The following is an 18,580-nucleotide window of genomic DNA, read 5'->3' as shown; positions in this document are numbered from 1 at the left end:
TGATAAAAAAAGGTTACAAGTGAAATAGTGACAAGTACGAAATTAAATGAAACTCCATTGAATGTATTTAACTGTATATACTAGCCTTGTGTCTAATTCCGTATAGTATTTAACTGTATATACTAGCCTTGTGTCTAATTCCGTATAGTATTTAACTGTATATACTAGCCTTGTGTCTAATTCCGTATAGTATTTAACTGTATATACTAGCCTTGTGTCTAATTCCGTATAGTATTTAACTGTATATACTAGCCTTGTGTCTAATTCTGTATAGTATTTAACTGTATATACTAGCCTTGTGTCTAATTCCGTATAGTATTTAACTGTATATACTAGCCTTGTGTCTAATTCCGTATAGTATTTAACTGTATATACTAGCCTTGTGTCTAATTCCGTATAGTATTTAACTGTATATATTAGCCTTGTGTCTAATTCCGTATAGTATTTAACTGTATATACTAGCCTTGTGTCTAATTCCGTATAGTATTTAACTGTATATACTAGCCTTGTGTCTAATTCCGTATAGTATTTAACTGTATATACTAGCCTTGTGTCTAATTCCGTATAGTATTTAACTGTATATACTAGCCTTGTGTCTAATTCCGTATAGTATTTAACTGTATATACTAGCCTTGTGTCTAATTCCGTATAGTATTTAACTGTATATACTAGCCTTGTGTCTAATTCCGTATAGTATTTAACTGTATATACTAGCCTTTTGTCTAATTCCGTATATCTCAAACCAACATTAAATGTCGAAATATCTTTAAAACCAAAATTAGACTTTGTAACAACAAGATATTTTGATGACAGAATTTAACCACCTAGATATATTCAAATTAAACAAATAATTTGAATATTCCCGGTGTATGGCCCAATGCATATGTGGCGGCTTTCAGCAATTGGACGTTTATTAAGAGTGGTAATGATTAAACAATATGCAGATAGGAAGTTGTTCATGCTTTTATTTACAACTAAATACTTACATTTCTTATTTAAACTCAGAACAATTAAGAAAGCAAAGACTCTCAATTGAAGCTTGGAACTTGAATATAGGAATTCGGTAAATAATAGGGTTAGTAGAAATCGCATGGAATAAATTATAATAAATAAAATGAAGAATAGTGTAATCTTTATGATAAAGAATAGTAAAAATATTTGAAAGCATATATATATACTTTTACAGATACTGTAATGTTTTAAAACTAGAGAAATGCATAATAACAGAGAACAAAAAATCAACAGGTTTTAACACAATTGTATGACATGCCTGTAAACATATTCATAACATACCCTATTTGGAATTTTGGTACTTTAAATTACTAGATTGTGCTATTTGTCATACATGTTAGTGATGTGGAGTATTCGGTCCTCTTTGTCCTAAGAACTGGGTACCGGCTTTTGCGATAAAAAATCAAGCGTTTAATGATCGAAGAAGTCGTCTTATTGACATGGATCAATAAGTATGTGGCAAGAAAACGGAGAAGTTTTGTTTTGTTTTGTATCCTGATAGAACTTAAATCAAGTTGTACAACATGACAGGAGATCCTGTAAAAAGTGTCCCGTTGCCTAGCGGACCTGCATCACTCTGCTTCGATAAGGATGAATTTATGAAGGTTGGCAATTAAAAAAATTCCCCAATATTTTCCGGCTTTCCTCGACTGTGGAGACTGGAATAGACTCTGTTTAACTTGATCATTATGTTATTAACATGTGTCTTGCTGTGAAATCTGAATCATGACATTCATTCTTATATAAAGGAGAGGCTGTCAACAAAATGCATCACTTCTTCTGTCAACGATTCAAACTTTTAACAGATTAAAAATTGTTGTAGTCTAGGAATTCTAGGCGTAGGTAGATTTTTGTTTTATTTTATTAATGTCAAAAATCAACAACCCCAAGGCATATACAAATTTCAGCGAAAGTTTAAACTTCAACTGTACTGTATAATATAATACAAAAAATGGGATACCTCTGCAATAACAAGTCTTTATGAATATTAGGTGCTTTGGCTTCCATAAATATATTTTTAGTTTGGGATTCCCGACCCTACATATGAAATAGGTGCCGACTCTACCTTTTTTATTATCCTTCGATAAAAAATATTCAAAATGTTTGTGTCTGTGTTTTAATATGTAATTTAAAAGCTTCATATTGGTAAGTACTAATTACTTGAAGGCCATTTCTCAATGATGTGAATAATTTTCTAAAATAAAGCAAAATAAAAAAAAAAGGCTACCCACCCTACCTGTGTTTGGACAAGATGTTACCCTGACCCCCCATTTTATTTTAAGTCTTATATTGCATACGCAATTTTAATTTACTACAACAAAAAGTCTCCAAGATAATTGTGAAAAACCTCAAAAAGTGTTCGGATTTGTGACCCTAGCCAGTAACTATGAAATACATTAACTCTAGACTCCCCCAAAATGCAGTTTTTTTGGAATGAATATCATTCCTTTGGCGCTGTTTTAGGTCTTGAAGCTCATGTAATCACTTACGCATGAACAGTCCCCTTCCCGATTATAAATATTGAATGACCGGTGCAGACGATAAAAGTCACATGATAATATATAGGTCAGGTGATGTGTTGTCAGGCAGAATAAAAGGCAACAACAATACAAGTTGCATTCGTTTTATGTGCCATTTTGTGATCTAAGTAGATAAGGAACAAATTTGAGTCAGTTTTATATTTAAAAAAGATAAAAAGTTCAAACTCAATTATGCTGTACTCTTTTCCCCATGATCATTAAATTAAAGTGATGCTTTTTGTCTTAAACTTTGCAACATTTTCTAATTCTTGCCCAAAGTTGGGTATTGATTTATTGGAGCCACGTGTTCACTGGATCATTATATTTGTTTACACACCAGGGTGTGTATATATCTACAATGCAGGGGATACTAATCGCTGATTAGGCATTAACAGACTATTGACTCCACCTACCATCTAGGTGATAGATTTATTGATATAAACGTAGGCAGTATTTCAGGTTTTTGACTCTATAGATGACTGATCATTGAATTGAGCCGCTTTTAAAAGATAGTTGAAAGAGGAAAGATGGTTCGTATATACCACAGTGTTGATAGTCTAACAACCCAGATATAACAAATAGCTATTTAATGGATGGACTCTATTATTTATGAAACAACAAAGCATGTCAAACCCAATATCCTTCTAAATAAGAAGAATCATTAAAGTTTTGAAAAGATTTCCCAATGGTAATTTTGGAGTCACATTTTTGTTCAGTCCTTATCTACTCATTTTCAGCCGGACTTCAATGTAGACAAGTTTGTGTTGGAATGCAGGCGGCGGGTCCAGCTTGAGGATTTCAGAGATGACTTGTCTGTGTACTTGAAGATTCTGCGGAATGCCATGATTGAACTAATCAACAAGGACTATGCAGACTTTGTTAATCTTTCTAGTAACCTGGTAATACTTGCAGGAGATCATTGTCATTTAAGATTTATGTTTGTGTATAATCATAAGATACCAAACATAGCATGATGATGATGTTCATGTATGCTTTTTCATTTTTTTTCTTGTGATTACAGGTCTTTTTACTATTTCAACTATTCATAGTCGGGCTTCATATCTTAATGAGATAGATCCATTCCTAAAAAATTTGGTCTTTAATTTTAGCCTTATTAAGTATAAGTATTTATGTCTTTCGCTGTTTACAAAGAACATTACTCTAAAGTATCATTTAAAAATATTCTTAATTAATTTAAGATATTAAATAATGTACATATTTATTTGTGATATTATTCTAAACTGTTATTTGCTTGTAGGTTGGAATGGACAAGGCCATCGGTAGTTTGACCAAACCTCTGGACCAGTTGAAAAATGAAGTATTGGTATGAGGTTAACATTTGTAAAAGTTAATAGATTTTGTTCCTAGTAGCAAAAATTTGTGCCTTAAATACAACAATGTCTCATGCAATTTTGTACAGACACTTTCGAAAGTTTTTTTGCTCACACCATCATTCAAGAGTTATGAAATATGTGATTAAAATATATGAATATCTATTTTAAGTTATTATTTTTTGTTCATAGGTTGTTCGTAACACAATGGAGGAAGCAATATCTGCAGTTGAGAACAAATTAAGACAGCGTCAACAAATAAAACAAGGAAAGGTAATTTCTGTTTATATCTTTCTTTAATACAAGCAAAATAAAATGACTTTTGAGATTAAAAAATCTTGCTCTGAAGTTATAGACTAGATTTTCCATTTCATTGGTCATTACCCATTAAACTTTATATCCTTATCGTTGGAAGTTTTAGCCAAAAATTGGTATACATGTATGATGTGGCATTTAGTGTTTTAGCTAAAGCGGAATGGAAGGGCGGCCCGCCCTGCCCTTTTTTGACTCTGCCCTGTTGCCCCTTTTTACACGCCCTGTCATATTTTTCCCACCCCCTTGCGCCCTTCGGGCCATTCAGATCGTTGTTTATCACAAAGTTACGCCTAAAAGTATTTCATTGGTCAATGCCGCCGTTTCCTAATCTGTCAATTTTTGGCATGGCACAATATTTATCTCAGGTTTTTCAATAAGTATCTCTTCTCCCTAAAGTCTCCCCACTTCTCCCTAATTTGACTGGTGGGAGAAGTGACTTCTCCCAAAAAAATCAGCCTTGTGAGAGCCCTGGTGACAACAACCCGAGATGTTAAAGAAAGTGTCTGAAGTGAAAATGAACAAAAAAGAAGAATTATGAGTATTGTGTAGGGATATTAATACTACAATGTGTGCATGAACATGCATGTACTTTTGTAAGGTACATGGTCGTTTTACAACAATACAAAGCTTATATTGTGCGCATTGTTTTCCCATTTAAGAAAGCACCATGCCCCTATTTTGGCCCACCCTGCCCTTTTTTTGGCCCACCCTGCCCTTTTTAATTCCTGGCTAAAACACTAGCATTTCTTCAGTTCTTGCCATGTACAACTGAGTAATTTTGCATGTTACTTCTCTTGGATCAAACTTTAATGACTTAAATGCAATGTAAGAAGTTACAATTTTCCATTCTCTGGCTTGCTAATAAGTTATTTTGTCAATGGAAAAATGTAAATCAATTGTTTGATTTTGTTTGAATTTTCACTGGGTCCTCACAAAGTATGCCACAATTATGGATAAGGTACTATTTGTTGACATACCACTACATATGTCAACAATAAAAATGTGGTGTACAAATTTCCTCACTTTTTATCACCTTGTGGGACCCAAGCTTGCAAACAATGGTGTTTCAAATGAGGCTTTTCTATAACCAAGAGTAATATTAAATAATGTCGTACGCTGAGATCAACAAATATCATCAATGTTAGAATTGGCAACTATCTTCCAAAGTTGTAACAAGACCGTCAGTGTTAAATTAAAAATTCTATTGAGCTATTTGAGATTTTTTACTATATAATCTTATTTTGCTGATAAAAAAATGATTCCAGGCCTGCTTACAAAGACTTTTAAACATCAATAAGTCAGTGGAGAAAATTGAAAGGCTGTTGGGAATACAATCAGGCTCCAACCATGAGGCTGTCCAACACTGCGGGTGAGTCTTCAAAATTATAGTTAACGTTTAAATGTGTTAAATGATAATGGCAATATTTACACGATGAATCAGGATGAAATAATTCAATTAATTGATAATTGATATGTCAAGGTCACAGCATTATTTATCATAAAATTATACATTCACTGCTAATTGTGACTATAATATTTCCTGGATTCCCAGCAACTTGCTATTTAATATGTGAAACACCTATCTTTGAATGAAAAGCTTTTTTGTTTAGATGACATTAAGTCATTTAAAACCATATGCACTTGTTTGACAAAGAATGTAGGCTAGTACTGGCATTCACTGAGTGCTCTTTATTACCAGTATAGTTTTACGTTCTATTTTAGGTCATTGAATGGTCAGCTGATCGAGAGAGTGGCCACAGAGTTCAACAAGCTGCAGTTCTATGTCAGCAAGTGTAGAGGTCTACCTCTGATCGAAAACATTAAACCTGTAAGCTTAAAAATGGAGTATTCATATTTAATAGTTGAATAGAATCAAAGTGTTAGAAACTAAATTTTAAAGTATTTATAAATTCTATGTCTCTTACTGTATGACATTACTATGAACATAAATGTTATAATAAAACTAAAGATACTCATGGCATTTTCTATAGAATCCTTCATACATAATTACTTTACTTTCAACACCAATCTTGCCTATGAGTTTTACCATTCTTAATTTATTAGCTTTTTGGGAGCTTGATCAGCTTGTTATTTATTAAGATTTATATTATTCATTATCATATACTCTGTAGGTACTTGACATTACTAGACATTGCTGATTTTTACTTTGTCTCCCTTGAAAAAAACAAGTCCCTGAACTGCGATAGCCATTGTGTTTGTGTCAGGAATTTAAACCCTGAATCTTGGCTTACATGTTGCATTTAGTGACAATGATAAGTCAAAAGTGCAAGGCCTGCTACTGCCGCTTACATAATAGAACTATGGCAGACAGAAGGAAAAAGGCCTTGTAGTCATTCCACTTTCGCTTCTGATCAATAACTTTTGAACAATTGGGTGTTGAGTCTCAAACTTGATATTCACTTTGGTTAGGGTCTTGAGATGACCTACCTTGATTTTGGGGTCAATAGTTTAAAGATAAAGGTCATGGTGACCTTTATTAGTAAAATCACGGGCACTTTCATTTCAGATCAAACTTTTGAGCTACTTGGTGACCTTTACTAGAACAAATTTGGGTACTCCCAACAGGCGATGCATCTGATTCACAGAATTCTAGTTGACTGATCCCTACCCAAAAGCAGATGAGCATTGCTCCACACTTGCTGTGCTTTTTTCGCTATTTTATTCATTGCTTAAACATTCTTTTCCCAGAGGATAGGTGTTATAACCACGAGCCTGCAGTACAGCCTGGAGGGGTCGTTCCTGGAAGGGCTTGACAGTGGAAACACCGACATGCTCAGACAGTGCCTCCGCACGTATGCCCTTATTGACAAAATTCGGGATGCCGAGAATCTATACCGTCAACATATCGTCAGACCTTATATGGAAGTGGTATGTACTTTCCTTTGTTAAAGAGCATGCATTGCATTCTCAGGCTGAATTAAGTTTATTGTTTTACCTGTCATGCCCTGGTATATGTATATTACCAGTTTATGATGGTATGAATGTTGAATGGTTGTTACATTAAATATGAAAAAAGTTCTAAATGGAAAATGCACTTCTATTTCCAACTTCATATTTTTCTGGAAAACCTTAATAAAAAAAAAATAAGACTGATATTCATTTTTCCATAATCCGTTTTCAGTGCTTTTTATTCTATTTTAGCAGGGGTCAAAATTTGGTTACTTCCAATTTGGAAAATAGTATATAATTATGTTAGCAACTTTAGATATTATTTAAAAAACAACAACAAAAAAACAAACAAATGATCGAATCATTTTTCTGCGGATGAAAAAAGTTGTGTTTGTCTCTACGGTAATTGTATGACAATGTCAATCTTCAATTGTTTTGAATATATGAAGTGCTAACACATTCAATTTTTCTAATGTCATTAAGTCCAGTTAGGGGTTGAATATGTTGAATTTTACACTTAAACTAAATAATAATGCAAGTTACCCATATATTACACACATAATGGTATATCACTTTCTTACAGATCATTACAGAACAGTTTATAAAATCCAACCACAATGGCTTAAAGGGAATGTTGGATAAGATTCTAGAGTTTATTCCCACACACTGTAAACTCCTCACAGAAGTCACTTCAAGAGTTTCTTCTGGGTGAGTTGATTAGTTTCTTTTGAAAAATGTACCATGCTGAAAATACTGATCTCAAACCATTTCCATCAACACATTTTGTTCTTGTAGTGACAAGAGAGGCTATGAGCTGAATTTCCATCTTACAAAAGCCTGTTATAAGCCTCACACAAGTTTATGCTGCAAAGTCACTATTTGGAAAACCTCATAATTATTCTTACAACTTTTGTGTGAAACAGTTGAGTAAGTTACTAGTAACATGATCTAGCAACTACCAGTAATTTTGACATAAAGACTTGACAGTTTTTATGTGGCCTGGCCCTGGATAGCATGGCAGACATTTTGTCTGTTGTCATCCATGATTTCACTTTCATTTATGCTTTCTTACTTCTCTGCTGGTTATCAAATCTTGGTCAAAATGTTCATTATCATAATATCTCTACTATTAAAGTTTGATTTACAGCCAGATCACACCAATAACTCTGGAGTTATGGCCCCTAACAAAAATTGCCAAAATTCACTTTGATTACTGTATTCTCTTTCTCTCTGTTTGTAATTTAGTTTTCACTACAATAGGTTAAAATGTTAAAGGTCGTGACAAATTTTATCAACAACCAGAAATCACAACAGTATTCACGTTCAAGTCATGGTCCTTTAATTGTCAAAATTATGACCATATTCACTTTGACTACCCTTTTATACCCAAGCATTAGTTACCAAATCCTTAAGCAAACGGGTTGACATGGTAATGGTAGTGTGGGTTATGTCTCATTTGTTTTTGATAAACAAGCAGATCTATACCATAATTTATTACACAGCTATGGCTCATGAAATTGTCAAAATTTCAACAAATTCACTAAATTAATAGTTTCAGTAAGCAATGCCATACATTTAAGACCACGATTCCATTACATCCGTTGACCTAGCAATGTTTTGTTCGCACAAGTCATAACAAATTAAATTCAAATGTTTAACATTTCTATATCTAATGTTTTTCTGGAAATATGCAGGGAATTGATGCAATCATTAATTTAAAGTAATATATACTACTAATTTAGTCAATGTTATGAAAGGTATTGAATTTATATAAAACTATCTGCGTTCGCTATGGCACGTTGAACTGTGCTACTAAATTTGGTTGGACAATGATGGGCCCTCCAGACAGGTGATGTAACTTATTCACAAAATTCAAGTTAATATTAATGACTATATTGTAAAGATACAAATTACATGTAACATGTAGAAGATTACTATTTATATTATTTAATGTAAAACAAAGTTATCTTGAGGAATTTAAGTAACATCAGCTCTATATCTTTTAGAACTGGAGAGGCCATTCGTGGGTATGATTTTGTTGTGAACTCAGTTTGGCCAGAGGTTGTTAGCAGCATTGAAGCCAAAACCAGCTCTATATTTGCTCCTGGGAATCCTGACATCTTCCAAGCTGTAAGTAAGCTATAACAAGCTCAATGTTTGATCCTAGAAATCCTGATATCTTCCAAGCTGTAAGTTAGCTATAACCAGCTCCATATTTGCTCCTAGGAATCCTGACATCTTCCTAGCTGTAAGTACGCTATAACCAGCTCCATATTTGATCCTAGGAATCCTGACATCTTCCTAGCTGTAAGTACGCTATAACCAGCTCCATATTTGATCCTAGAAATCCTGATATCTTCCAAGCTGTAAGTTAGCTATAACCAGCTCCATATTTGCTCCTAGGAATCCTGACATCTTCCTAGCTGTAAGTACGCTATAACCAGCTCCATATTTGATCGTAGGAATCCTGACATCTTTCAAGCTGTAAGTACGCTATAACCAGCTCCATATTTGATCGTAGGAATCCTGACATCTTCCAAGCTGTAAGTTATAGCCAGCTCCATATTTGCTCTTAGGAATCCTGACATCTTACAAGCTGTAAGTTAAAGCCAGCTCCATATTTGATCCTAGGAATCCTGAAATCTTCCAAGCTGTAAGTAAGCTAAAACCAGCTCCATATTTGATCCTAGGAATCCTGACATCTTCCAAGCTGTAAGTACGCTATAACCAGCTCCCTATTTGATCCTAGGAATCCTGACATCTTCCAATCTGTAAGCTGGCAATTATGTAACCATCAGTTTGACAAAAGTTGCTTTTATTTCTGTATATGTGAAGTTATCTGCACAAAATGTGCTTTAAAACATACTTATTTGAGGGACACCGTGTATGGTTTGTTATTAGCTTGTATGAATTTCTAAGAAATCAGTCAATGAGTTGGTATAGCATTGGTGTCATTTTTTGAGTCAGTGGCACAGGCATGCAGAACCTAACTTTTGGCCACAACTCAACATATTGTTCAAGATATAGTACAGATGTTACAGATTTCAATGAATATAATTGTATATGTAGTATTAAAGGCCAATGCATCTGGCTTACATGATTGTTGAATGAAACACTTCGACCAACCTGGTTAACAAACTTATTTTGCAGAAATACTTGATGAGCATGGAGTTTTTGGAGAAGTTTGAGTGTTTATGTGGAAGTCAGGCCAGTGTGCAAAGACTGAGGGACAATCCTAGCTATCACACATTCATGAATAAATGGAGTCTCCCGGTTTACTTCCAGATAAGGTCAGGACTTTAGGTGCTCATTTGTATATGTGTTATGACTTTATAATCAGATCAAGACCATGCTGAAAAGGGCCAGAACTAAATTTTATAATAATAATGATAATAAAACAATGAATTCATTCATTTTCGTATTTCCCCAAGGTAAAACATTATTACATTATATATTACAGTGTATTTAAGGGACCTAAGTTTCACTAAGAAATGAAACATTAGGAGAAATTTATTGTGGACGATTGTTAATGTGTTTGTTTTTTTATCCTGCAAATCCCAACTGACCCACATTTTGCACTTGTAGATTCCAGGAGATTGCAGGGTCATTTGAGACCTCTCTGTTTACACCATTCAACAAATGCCCAGGTATTTAGAGCACTTCCCATATCTGACAATAAATCTCCTATTCATAAAATCGGAACATATTAAGTGGTCCTGTTTTCCCATTATGCTATACTTAATAGGAAAAAGGCGATCATGGGTTGATCATTTATCAACAGTTATATATTTATAATGGTGATTTTTAGATAGAAAATATGATTAATGATGATTTGAAAGCTTCGTAAAAGAGCTTTATGTAGGGTTCATTATTAACTGGAGATTTATTGATATTTTGGCATGCTTCAATAACAATAGGAGGAATATATTGGTCTCAGTATTCAATATATATAAATAAATATCTTAAAAAAAATATATTTGTATCACACTCTGTATTTTCTTCATCCATATCACACAGTGCATGTTTAAATCTACTTCTGAAAAAATAATGTGAAAGAAGGATGGAGCTTGTTTTCAAATTTAAATTCTTTGTGAAGACACTTACTTACTGTTGTTTTATTTTTGTTTGGAAAAATTATTAAAGGTTCAAAATAAATTAAATACTACATTTATGCTAGTTGGTTCATCTGTTAATCTGTTCTGTTGCTTGTGTAAATAAACATCACCCTCAACCTTAGGACTCATGTGATACAAACTTTATGCAAGCAATTCAAAGTGATACAATACACACCCACAGATCAACCGACTTACAAATTATATGAAGATTTTTTCATGACCGAACTTATTAGTAGTTTTCTAAAATTGATTTAAAAAATGGGCTTTGGCAAGTTTTATCAATTTTAGTAAAGAAAATAAGCAGATTAATTCAGATTTATGATATATAGTTCCAAATACATAAATCATCACTATTTTACTGTTAAACTTGCAAAATATTCAATGCTTTTAAATTATGATAAGGATTATATTATTTCTATTACAAAAATTTAAGACGATGGGGACATCTTTTAGGAGATAAATAAAGATACCAATATTTCCTTGTAGCTGGAGATGGTCAATTTTTACTGATAAGTACAGAAAGTCTATGGACAAGCCTGGAGCGATGTTGGCACCCCGATGTATTCTTGTCGCCCTTGTGTCACCGATTTTTCAAGCTGAACCTTCAGATGTTGGCACGGTATGCTACCTGGCTGGATGAAGCATATAAAGAACAGGTGGGCTCATGTGAAACCTTAACCTTGCCCACACTTTCTTAGATGGAAGCATGTCCTTTCAATTCATAATACAATGAATGCAACATTTTCAGAATGCCTTTCATTGAAGCATCATTATTGTACTGTCAAACGGTACAATAATGTTGCTTTAAATTGGTCCTTTATACATTATATTGGTATCAATTGTGTTTGATATTGATGAAAACAGTCTGCTGTTGTTCAATCAGTTTATACTCTGCTCATTTGAGTTGTGTAGTTGGAGATATGTTGCAAATCATGATTATAAATATAAATATTGAATATTCCAGAAGTAGGCTCATTTTTAGCAGGAAACATTTGGCCTTTGTGCGGATAATCTTGAAGTCATTTAGACATTCAGACTTCACTAACTGGGCACTGAACAAAATGTTTTCATACACACACAAACTGCAATGCTGCACATTCAACCCTTTAATGAATTAAATTTTATAGAATGTCTATAAACTTGCAACTTTGTGAACATTTTGATAAAAAAAAACCCATTAAAGACTTACAAATATCAACTAGAAATTGTATAGTAATTGTTAATATTTAACACTTAAAAACATTAACATATAATCTCCTATTGCCATGACATTTCAGATTGAAGACATACCTGACACTGTTCATGACCAGAGGGGCAGCAGGCTAGCGGTGGGAGATGTTTCTGGAGGTATGGGGGAGGGGCGTACCACCCCAACCACAGGGCAGGGTCGGACCACTCCCACCTCCGGACAGGGTCGTGCAACTCCAACTACACCCCAGTCACCTCCAATCACCATCGCCCAAGTTATCTGCCTTACTTCAGATGCAGAGAAGCTTTCAAAATTGGTAAATGTTAAATGCAAAAAGTGTCAGTACATATCAGTACTGCATATGGAGATTTTTGAAAATTCGACCCTTATGCATAACTTATTTTCATAGTCTTTTTTTTGGTTAAATCAATAATTGATCAATGAACAGTTTGGAGAGATTTGAATTTCCAATCCAGTGGTTTAATTTGAATTATCTGATCTTATTTACTGTTTTAAAACATTAGTTTTTTTCTGTGTATTTTTTGCTCATCTGTATTTCAATGAAAAAAGGTTTGAAATTATGTTTTGTGTAGTGATGTAGCAGTTATGAAATAGAATTTAACAATTGTCTGAGACAATGTCACGTTGGCCACTATCCTTGTTCGAATGTTCGATGTCACTACTGACACTTTTTGTACTTACTGGTAATCAACATTTGAAAATAACAGACAATCGTTATTTCAAAACCAAAACATACATGTGTATACATTGGCTTTATATTCATAGATTGCAAGATGGTATAATTAATTATTTGCAAGAAGAACTAAATGTTTAGTGTTTCTACCTATGCTTTTTTGTGTTGGGTTTTTCAGAGACATCTTCTTTGCAGCTGACTGGATATAATATTTGAACATAATATTTTATGTAACATTAATTTTGTATGCATATGTATTTCAAGAAGAGGCCGTGAATTGCGAGGGTTGAAACAACATGAAAAATAACTGTTGAAAAAAACATAAGGATTCTGTTATTAAAGATATGTAGCTGTAATTGATTGCCAATTAACTCAAGTCTGCATATAGTTACTAAACTTACTATACTTAAATGCATACAATCATTACAATACATGCATTAGAAGAAGAATTATATAGTTGAATTATATAGTTTTGTTCTCTGATAGTCAATTGAAGTACCAGTTCCTATTTGATTTTCAATGGCATTTTCTATCTGAGTTCGCAACATAAGTATTGTTATAACTGGCCTTGTAGTTATTGTCAAATAACTCTTAAACTGTTTCAAGATGTTCACATGAAACTTATTGTATATGTAACCAATAAGAATATGCATATGTGTAGCAACGCCTATAACTTTTTTTATAAAGCCTCTTGAAAGACTGAAAAAAGACATGGAGTAATGTTTGCATCGGCACTTGCTGATAAGGAAACTGGTATGGAAACACATAACATTTGATTTTCTTTTAATGGTAATGTACATTGTTTTTTCTAGCTACCAGAATTCCTCCAGAAGACTATTATTCCAATGGTGAAAGGCTTGCCTGAGGATGCCATTAAATCATTACAAGGTAAGCTCAGACCTATGAATGTTCAGAATTGTAAATTTAACATTTTGAAATTTTAAGCAAGCATATTTTATTTTGCCATCCATTTGAAGCATTTAACAAAACAAGTGTGAAATAGAAAAATAATGGATGAATACATAATTTTTGTTTGTTTCCTGAGTGACTGATAAAGTGTGTACATATTGCTTGCATTTCAGAGTGTTTAGACAACAGCTGTGAGGCCATCAGAAGCAGCCTTCCCCAATTTTATGATTATGTTGTATCGGATGTGACCAATCAATGCGCTGTTCATCTAAAACAAGCCAATGACATTCCTCGGCTATACCGCAGAACCAACAGAGATGTAGGTTTTTTATTGTGTGATTAATTGTCCACTCCAGACTATTTAATGAGAGCAGAATTATATGCAATCATTTTCCTCCCCTATAAGATTTTGTGTAATGCATATTATTATTCTGCAATGTAATAATAATTGACTTCCGAGACACTAACAAGTCTTCTTTACTCTGTTATTTTTACCTAAACTAGCTTGGATATGTCACGTACATCCTCATGTAATTGCTTATGCAGGACAAAATGTTTATCTGGCTCCTATATCATTTGACATTGATTCGCTTTCCCTTAATCAATGGTGGCGGTAAAACAAAAAGGTTTTCTATTATGTTTGACTTTAGAAATAGACCTGAAGAGCAATCTCATGGCAATGTTTAAAGGGAAAAACTTGTGTTATGTTCCTATTGCAGGTACCAAGCAAACCATCGGTGTATATTTGTTCAACAGTGAAGCATCTGTCCATGTTCATAGATGAACATAAAGACATTCTAGGGAACCAGCAGAAACTCACACTCTGTAGAAAGGTGTTTGCAAACCTGGCTAAACAGTTAGTATTATTACCTCATTCGTTATGTCAATACAAACCTGTTCTTTTTTGCTATTTTACACAAAGCTATCAATTTGTCTTAAATTGAACTAAACCCTGGTCAACAGTATGAGCTATTTCTCACTCATGCCATGCTGTCATTGGAATTTCCAAATTTTAATTTTAGATGCCAAATCATTAACGTTTATTTTAAGGTTTTTAACATTAAAACTTTTGATACAGTAAAAAAACTTTCATTTCCTTCTTTGTTAAGATAAACTCTTGATCAAGTAATAAAACAGTTACAGTATCATGTTTATTTGGTGTCAGGGATGACATTCTGAACTATTGCACTCGGCCTTTGTCTCGGACAACAGTTCAGATGTCATCCCCTCCACCTTGGGGCATCTGTTTTGACTGTTGCCCTCAAAAATGATGCTTTTATAACGGTTATACCATGAAATAACTGTATACCAGGTACTAATTGGAAAAATCAACAATAAGCTATATTCAAAGAATTCACAACAGACTATTTAAATATTGTTGTCACTTCACTTTTTCGATGGCAAATATCAAGTGGATACACAACTGCCGGTACATATAAATTCATTGAATATTTCCTTAAGGACAGATTTATAGCTATGAATGTAAGAGTTATAGTGATGAATGAATGAATCATAAAAAAGGTTAAAAAAGAAATTAAGAGAAGAAGGGAATTTATACAATCTGAAGTATGTATCAATTCCAAAGAACCATCTCAAAATTATCGTTATCATATAAATCACTATTGACATCATATATTCCTCCAGATATTACACAGTCACATCTGAGGTGTTGACATCAGTCAAGAAAATGGAGGACAGTTTAAAACGCCTTAAGAAAGTCCGTGGGACCGACAAGGGGTCTGGATCCTTGGGCATGTCTGATGACGACAAAATACGCCAACAATTTATTCTTGACATCACTAATCTAGGAGATCAGGTAATGACTTTTATATCTTTAGCTAAACTCTTTTTAGGAATAAAGCTTTGGTGCCTTTCAATGAGGTTTTGTTATAACGCTGGTAGATTCAATGAGATTATGTCATAGCCCTTGTGCCATCATTGAGATTTTGTCTTAGCCCTGGGTTCTCATTGAGATATAGCCCTTATGCCGTCATTGAGATTTTGTCCTAGCCCTGGTGTTATCATTGAGATTTTGCCGTGGCCCTTGTGCTGTCATCGAGATTTTGTCATATCCTTGGTTTTGTCATTTAGATTTTGACTGAGCCCTGGGTTTTCTTTGAGATTTTGTCCTAGCCCTGGTTCTGTCATTGAGATTTTGTCATAGCCTTGGTTCTGTCATTGAAATTTTGTCATAGCCCTGGAGTCATCATTGAGATTTTGTCATAGCCCTGGGTTCTCATTGAGACTATGTTATAGCCCTTATGCCGTCATTGAAATTTTGTCATAGCCCTGGAGTCATCATTGAGATTTTGTCATAGCCCTTTTTCCGTCATTAAGATTTTGTCATAGCCCTTGAGTCATCATTGCGATTTTGTCATAGCCCTGCTTCCGTCACTGAGATTTTGTCATAGCCCTGGAGTCATCAGAGATTTTGTCATAGGAATATTTTATGGAGAGCTTTCATGGGATTGTGTTTCAGTACATAAGGTCAAGGTCACTTTTAAAAAAACAACAAAAAAAACAATAGTTGAAACTGAATTACTTTAGTTAGGTCTGACATATTGTGACCAAACTTGGTATGTAGGAAGAGTTATGGAGGACTTTCATTGGATTAGGTCGAGGTTACTGTTACTTAAAATAAAAGAACAGTTGAAAATGAGGCTCACAACAGAGTTTTCAGTCAATCATTGAAACCTGGTTTTGTTGCTTTGCGTTTCTTGTTTTAGTTAAAGGAATTCTGAATCTGGTATTTTAGCTTTTCAATGTATTAACATTTAGTAAAAAGATAACAATGATAATAATGTTTATTGATCGAAATATTGATTTATCACATGCTTACCCTTGTTTTCCGTGTTATATACCCATTATGAATATTTTTATCTTACACATGTGTAAGATAACATATCAGACATTTCTATTGGCTAGACTAATCACACGCGACCTAGATATCCCTCCGCATTGTTTGTAAACAAAATGGTTTAAAGCCAACAAATACTTACCTGAATAATGAAGCGGTAGGACTTCCGGGAGACAAATGGCTAACGAATCATAGTGCCAGAAAGCATCTTGTTCGAAAACGTTCTGATAACAATGTTCCGCCAACCAGATAATGCAGATTACTAGTCACAGAAATATCCAGTCAGTCAACAAATACAGCCACATTAGTGACAAACAACACGAGAACATTTCAAACATCTCCATCTTAACAGGCAATATGTGACCAATGCCATAAAATTTGCTTGCCAGTTTAATCAGCTGTCAGTTACAAAAAAAAACAAATACGAATTCCGCAGCACAGGTTTCTCATCACACGTACGTCCCAAGACGGTAAGAACAGCTTGTTCTCTGGAAACACTCGTTGTCATTTTATACAAGATTTTTATTAAACTCGTCCATGAAAGTTGTTAGTAAGCTCGCCAGAGGCTCGCTTACTAACAAATTTCATGAACTTGTTTAATAAAATCTTGTATTAAATGACAACTCGTGTCAGGTCCTATATATTGTATATTAAAAGTATTAAGCTGTCCTTCTATATGACTTTTAATACAAACTGTATTTTAACTGAAATATTTCTTTTTCCAGCTGTCCCAGTTTGAGCTAGATGCGAATGCCGTAGAGGAGTACAGTACATTACTGACCCTTGTAGAGGAAGCAAGGGCCGCTATGACCTCTACAAACTCTACTGACACTAACTCTACACATACTTAAATGTGACAAGTGTGATGGATTAAATTTTGTATGCCTTTATGCAGTTTTGGATCATGAAAATAAGAGGACTGGTATACATGTTTGCAAGCAGCAAATGGTTTACGTTTCTCATTCAGTATGATGCAGACGGCTGACATTTCTTAGTCAGTCTTGTGCCTATGTTTGTCAGGTTCGGAGTCAAAATTCAAACTCATTACTCAAATAGCAAGTCCATGTTTTATTGTAAAAAAAAAATCCATGAAAATATCAATGGTGAAAACTTGTGGGTCTATTCTATTTGGACTTGAGACATTTCAAAACCATAGACCATTGACTAACTAATTCAGTATTGGTGCGTCATTAACATTGAATTTTCCATTTACCTGCTGCTGTTTATTTGTGCATGTCATGGAATTGTATCAATAATCATGGCATTGGGAGTGAATTGTGGGCAATTTTATGGCATAATAAATTAAGTTTGTGTAAGATTATTGTGGGATCATTTGTGTATCATTATTTATCATGGAGAATGAAATTTGGTTATTTATGAAATTAAAGAAGTGTTACTGTGATGTTTATGTCATATTATGTGTAGAGTTTCTTCACTTTTAAAGAATATTTATAAATAAAGTTATCAAAACCATCGTCTATTTGTGAATCTGTCAGTTTACATTGTGACCATCTCGGCTGTAATTAACTCATTTTCATTCAGATTTCGATTAACAGAACTGTAGATTGTAAGGTGTGGCATATACAAGAATTGTACCTTATCTCAAAGGTTAAGGTCATTTGGAGGTCAATGTGCTGGAATATTGATTTCTTAGCGATAACCATTACACAATAGCCTTCAGGAAAAGGTCACACTTACATTATGGGGATTTTATATCAGTATTTGAAAC

General features: G+C 33.8%; 1 protein-coding gene across 1 annotated transcript; it reads left to right on the top strand.

The window, feature by feature from the left end:
- Positions 1 to 1,437: 1,437 nt before the first annotated feature.
- LOC128209779 (conserved oligomeric Golgi complex subunit 2-like) lies at positions 1,438 to 18,324 on the top strand. The gene is made up of 18 exons (XM_052913982.1): positions 1,438 to 1,616; positions 3,269 to 3,430; positions 3,790 to 3,855; positions 4,055 to 4,135; positions 5,443 to 5,546; positions 5,900 to 6,005; positions 6,887 to 7,066; positions 7,671 to 7,795; positions 9,094 to 9,217; positions 10,238 to 10,377; positions 10,673 to 10,734; positions 11,689 to 11,858; positions 12,480 to 12,707; positions 13,898 to 13,973; positions 14,168 to 14,313; positions 14,714 to 14,850; positions 15,639 to 15,810; positions 17,577 to 18,324. The coding sequence occupies exons 1-18, from the start codon at positions 1,536 to 1,538 to the stop codon at positions 17,700 to 17,702; spliced, it is 2,286 nt and encodes a 761-aa protein (XP_052769942.1). The 5' UTR covers positions 1,438 to 1,535; the 3' UTR covers positions 17,703 to 18,324.
- The last annotated feature ends 256 nt before the right edge of the window (positions 18,325 to 18,580 follow it).

Source organism: Mya arenaria, chromosome 11, assembly GCF_026914265.1.
Source record: "Mya arenaria isolate MELC-2E11 chromosome 11, ASM2691426v1".
Taxonomy (NCBI): Eukaryota; Metazoa; Mollusca; class Bivalvia; order Myida; family Myidae; genus Mya; species Mya arenaria.
Note: the sequence above shows the minus strand (reverse complement) of the source record. Positions and strands in the feature narration are given on the sequence as shown.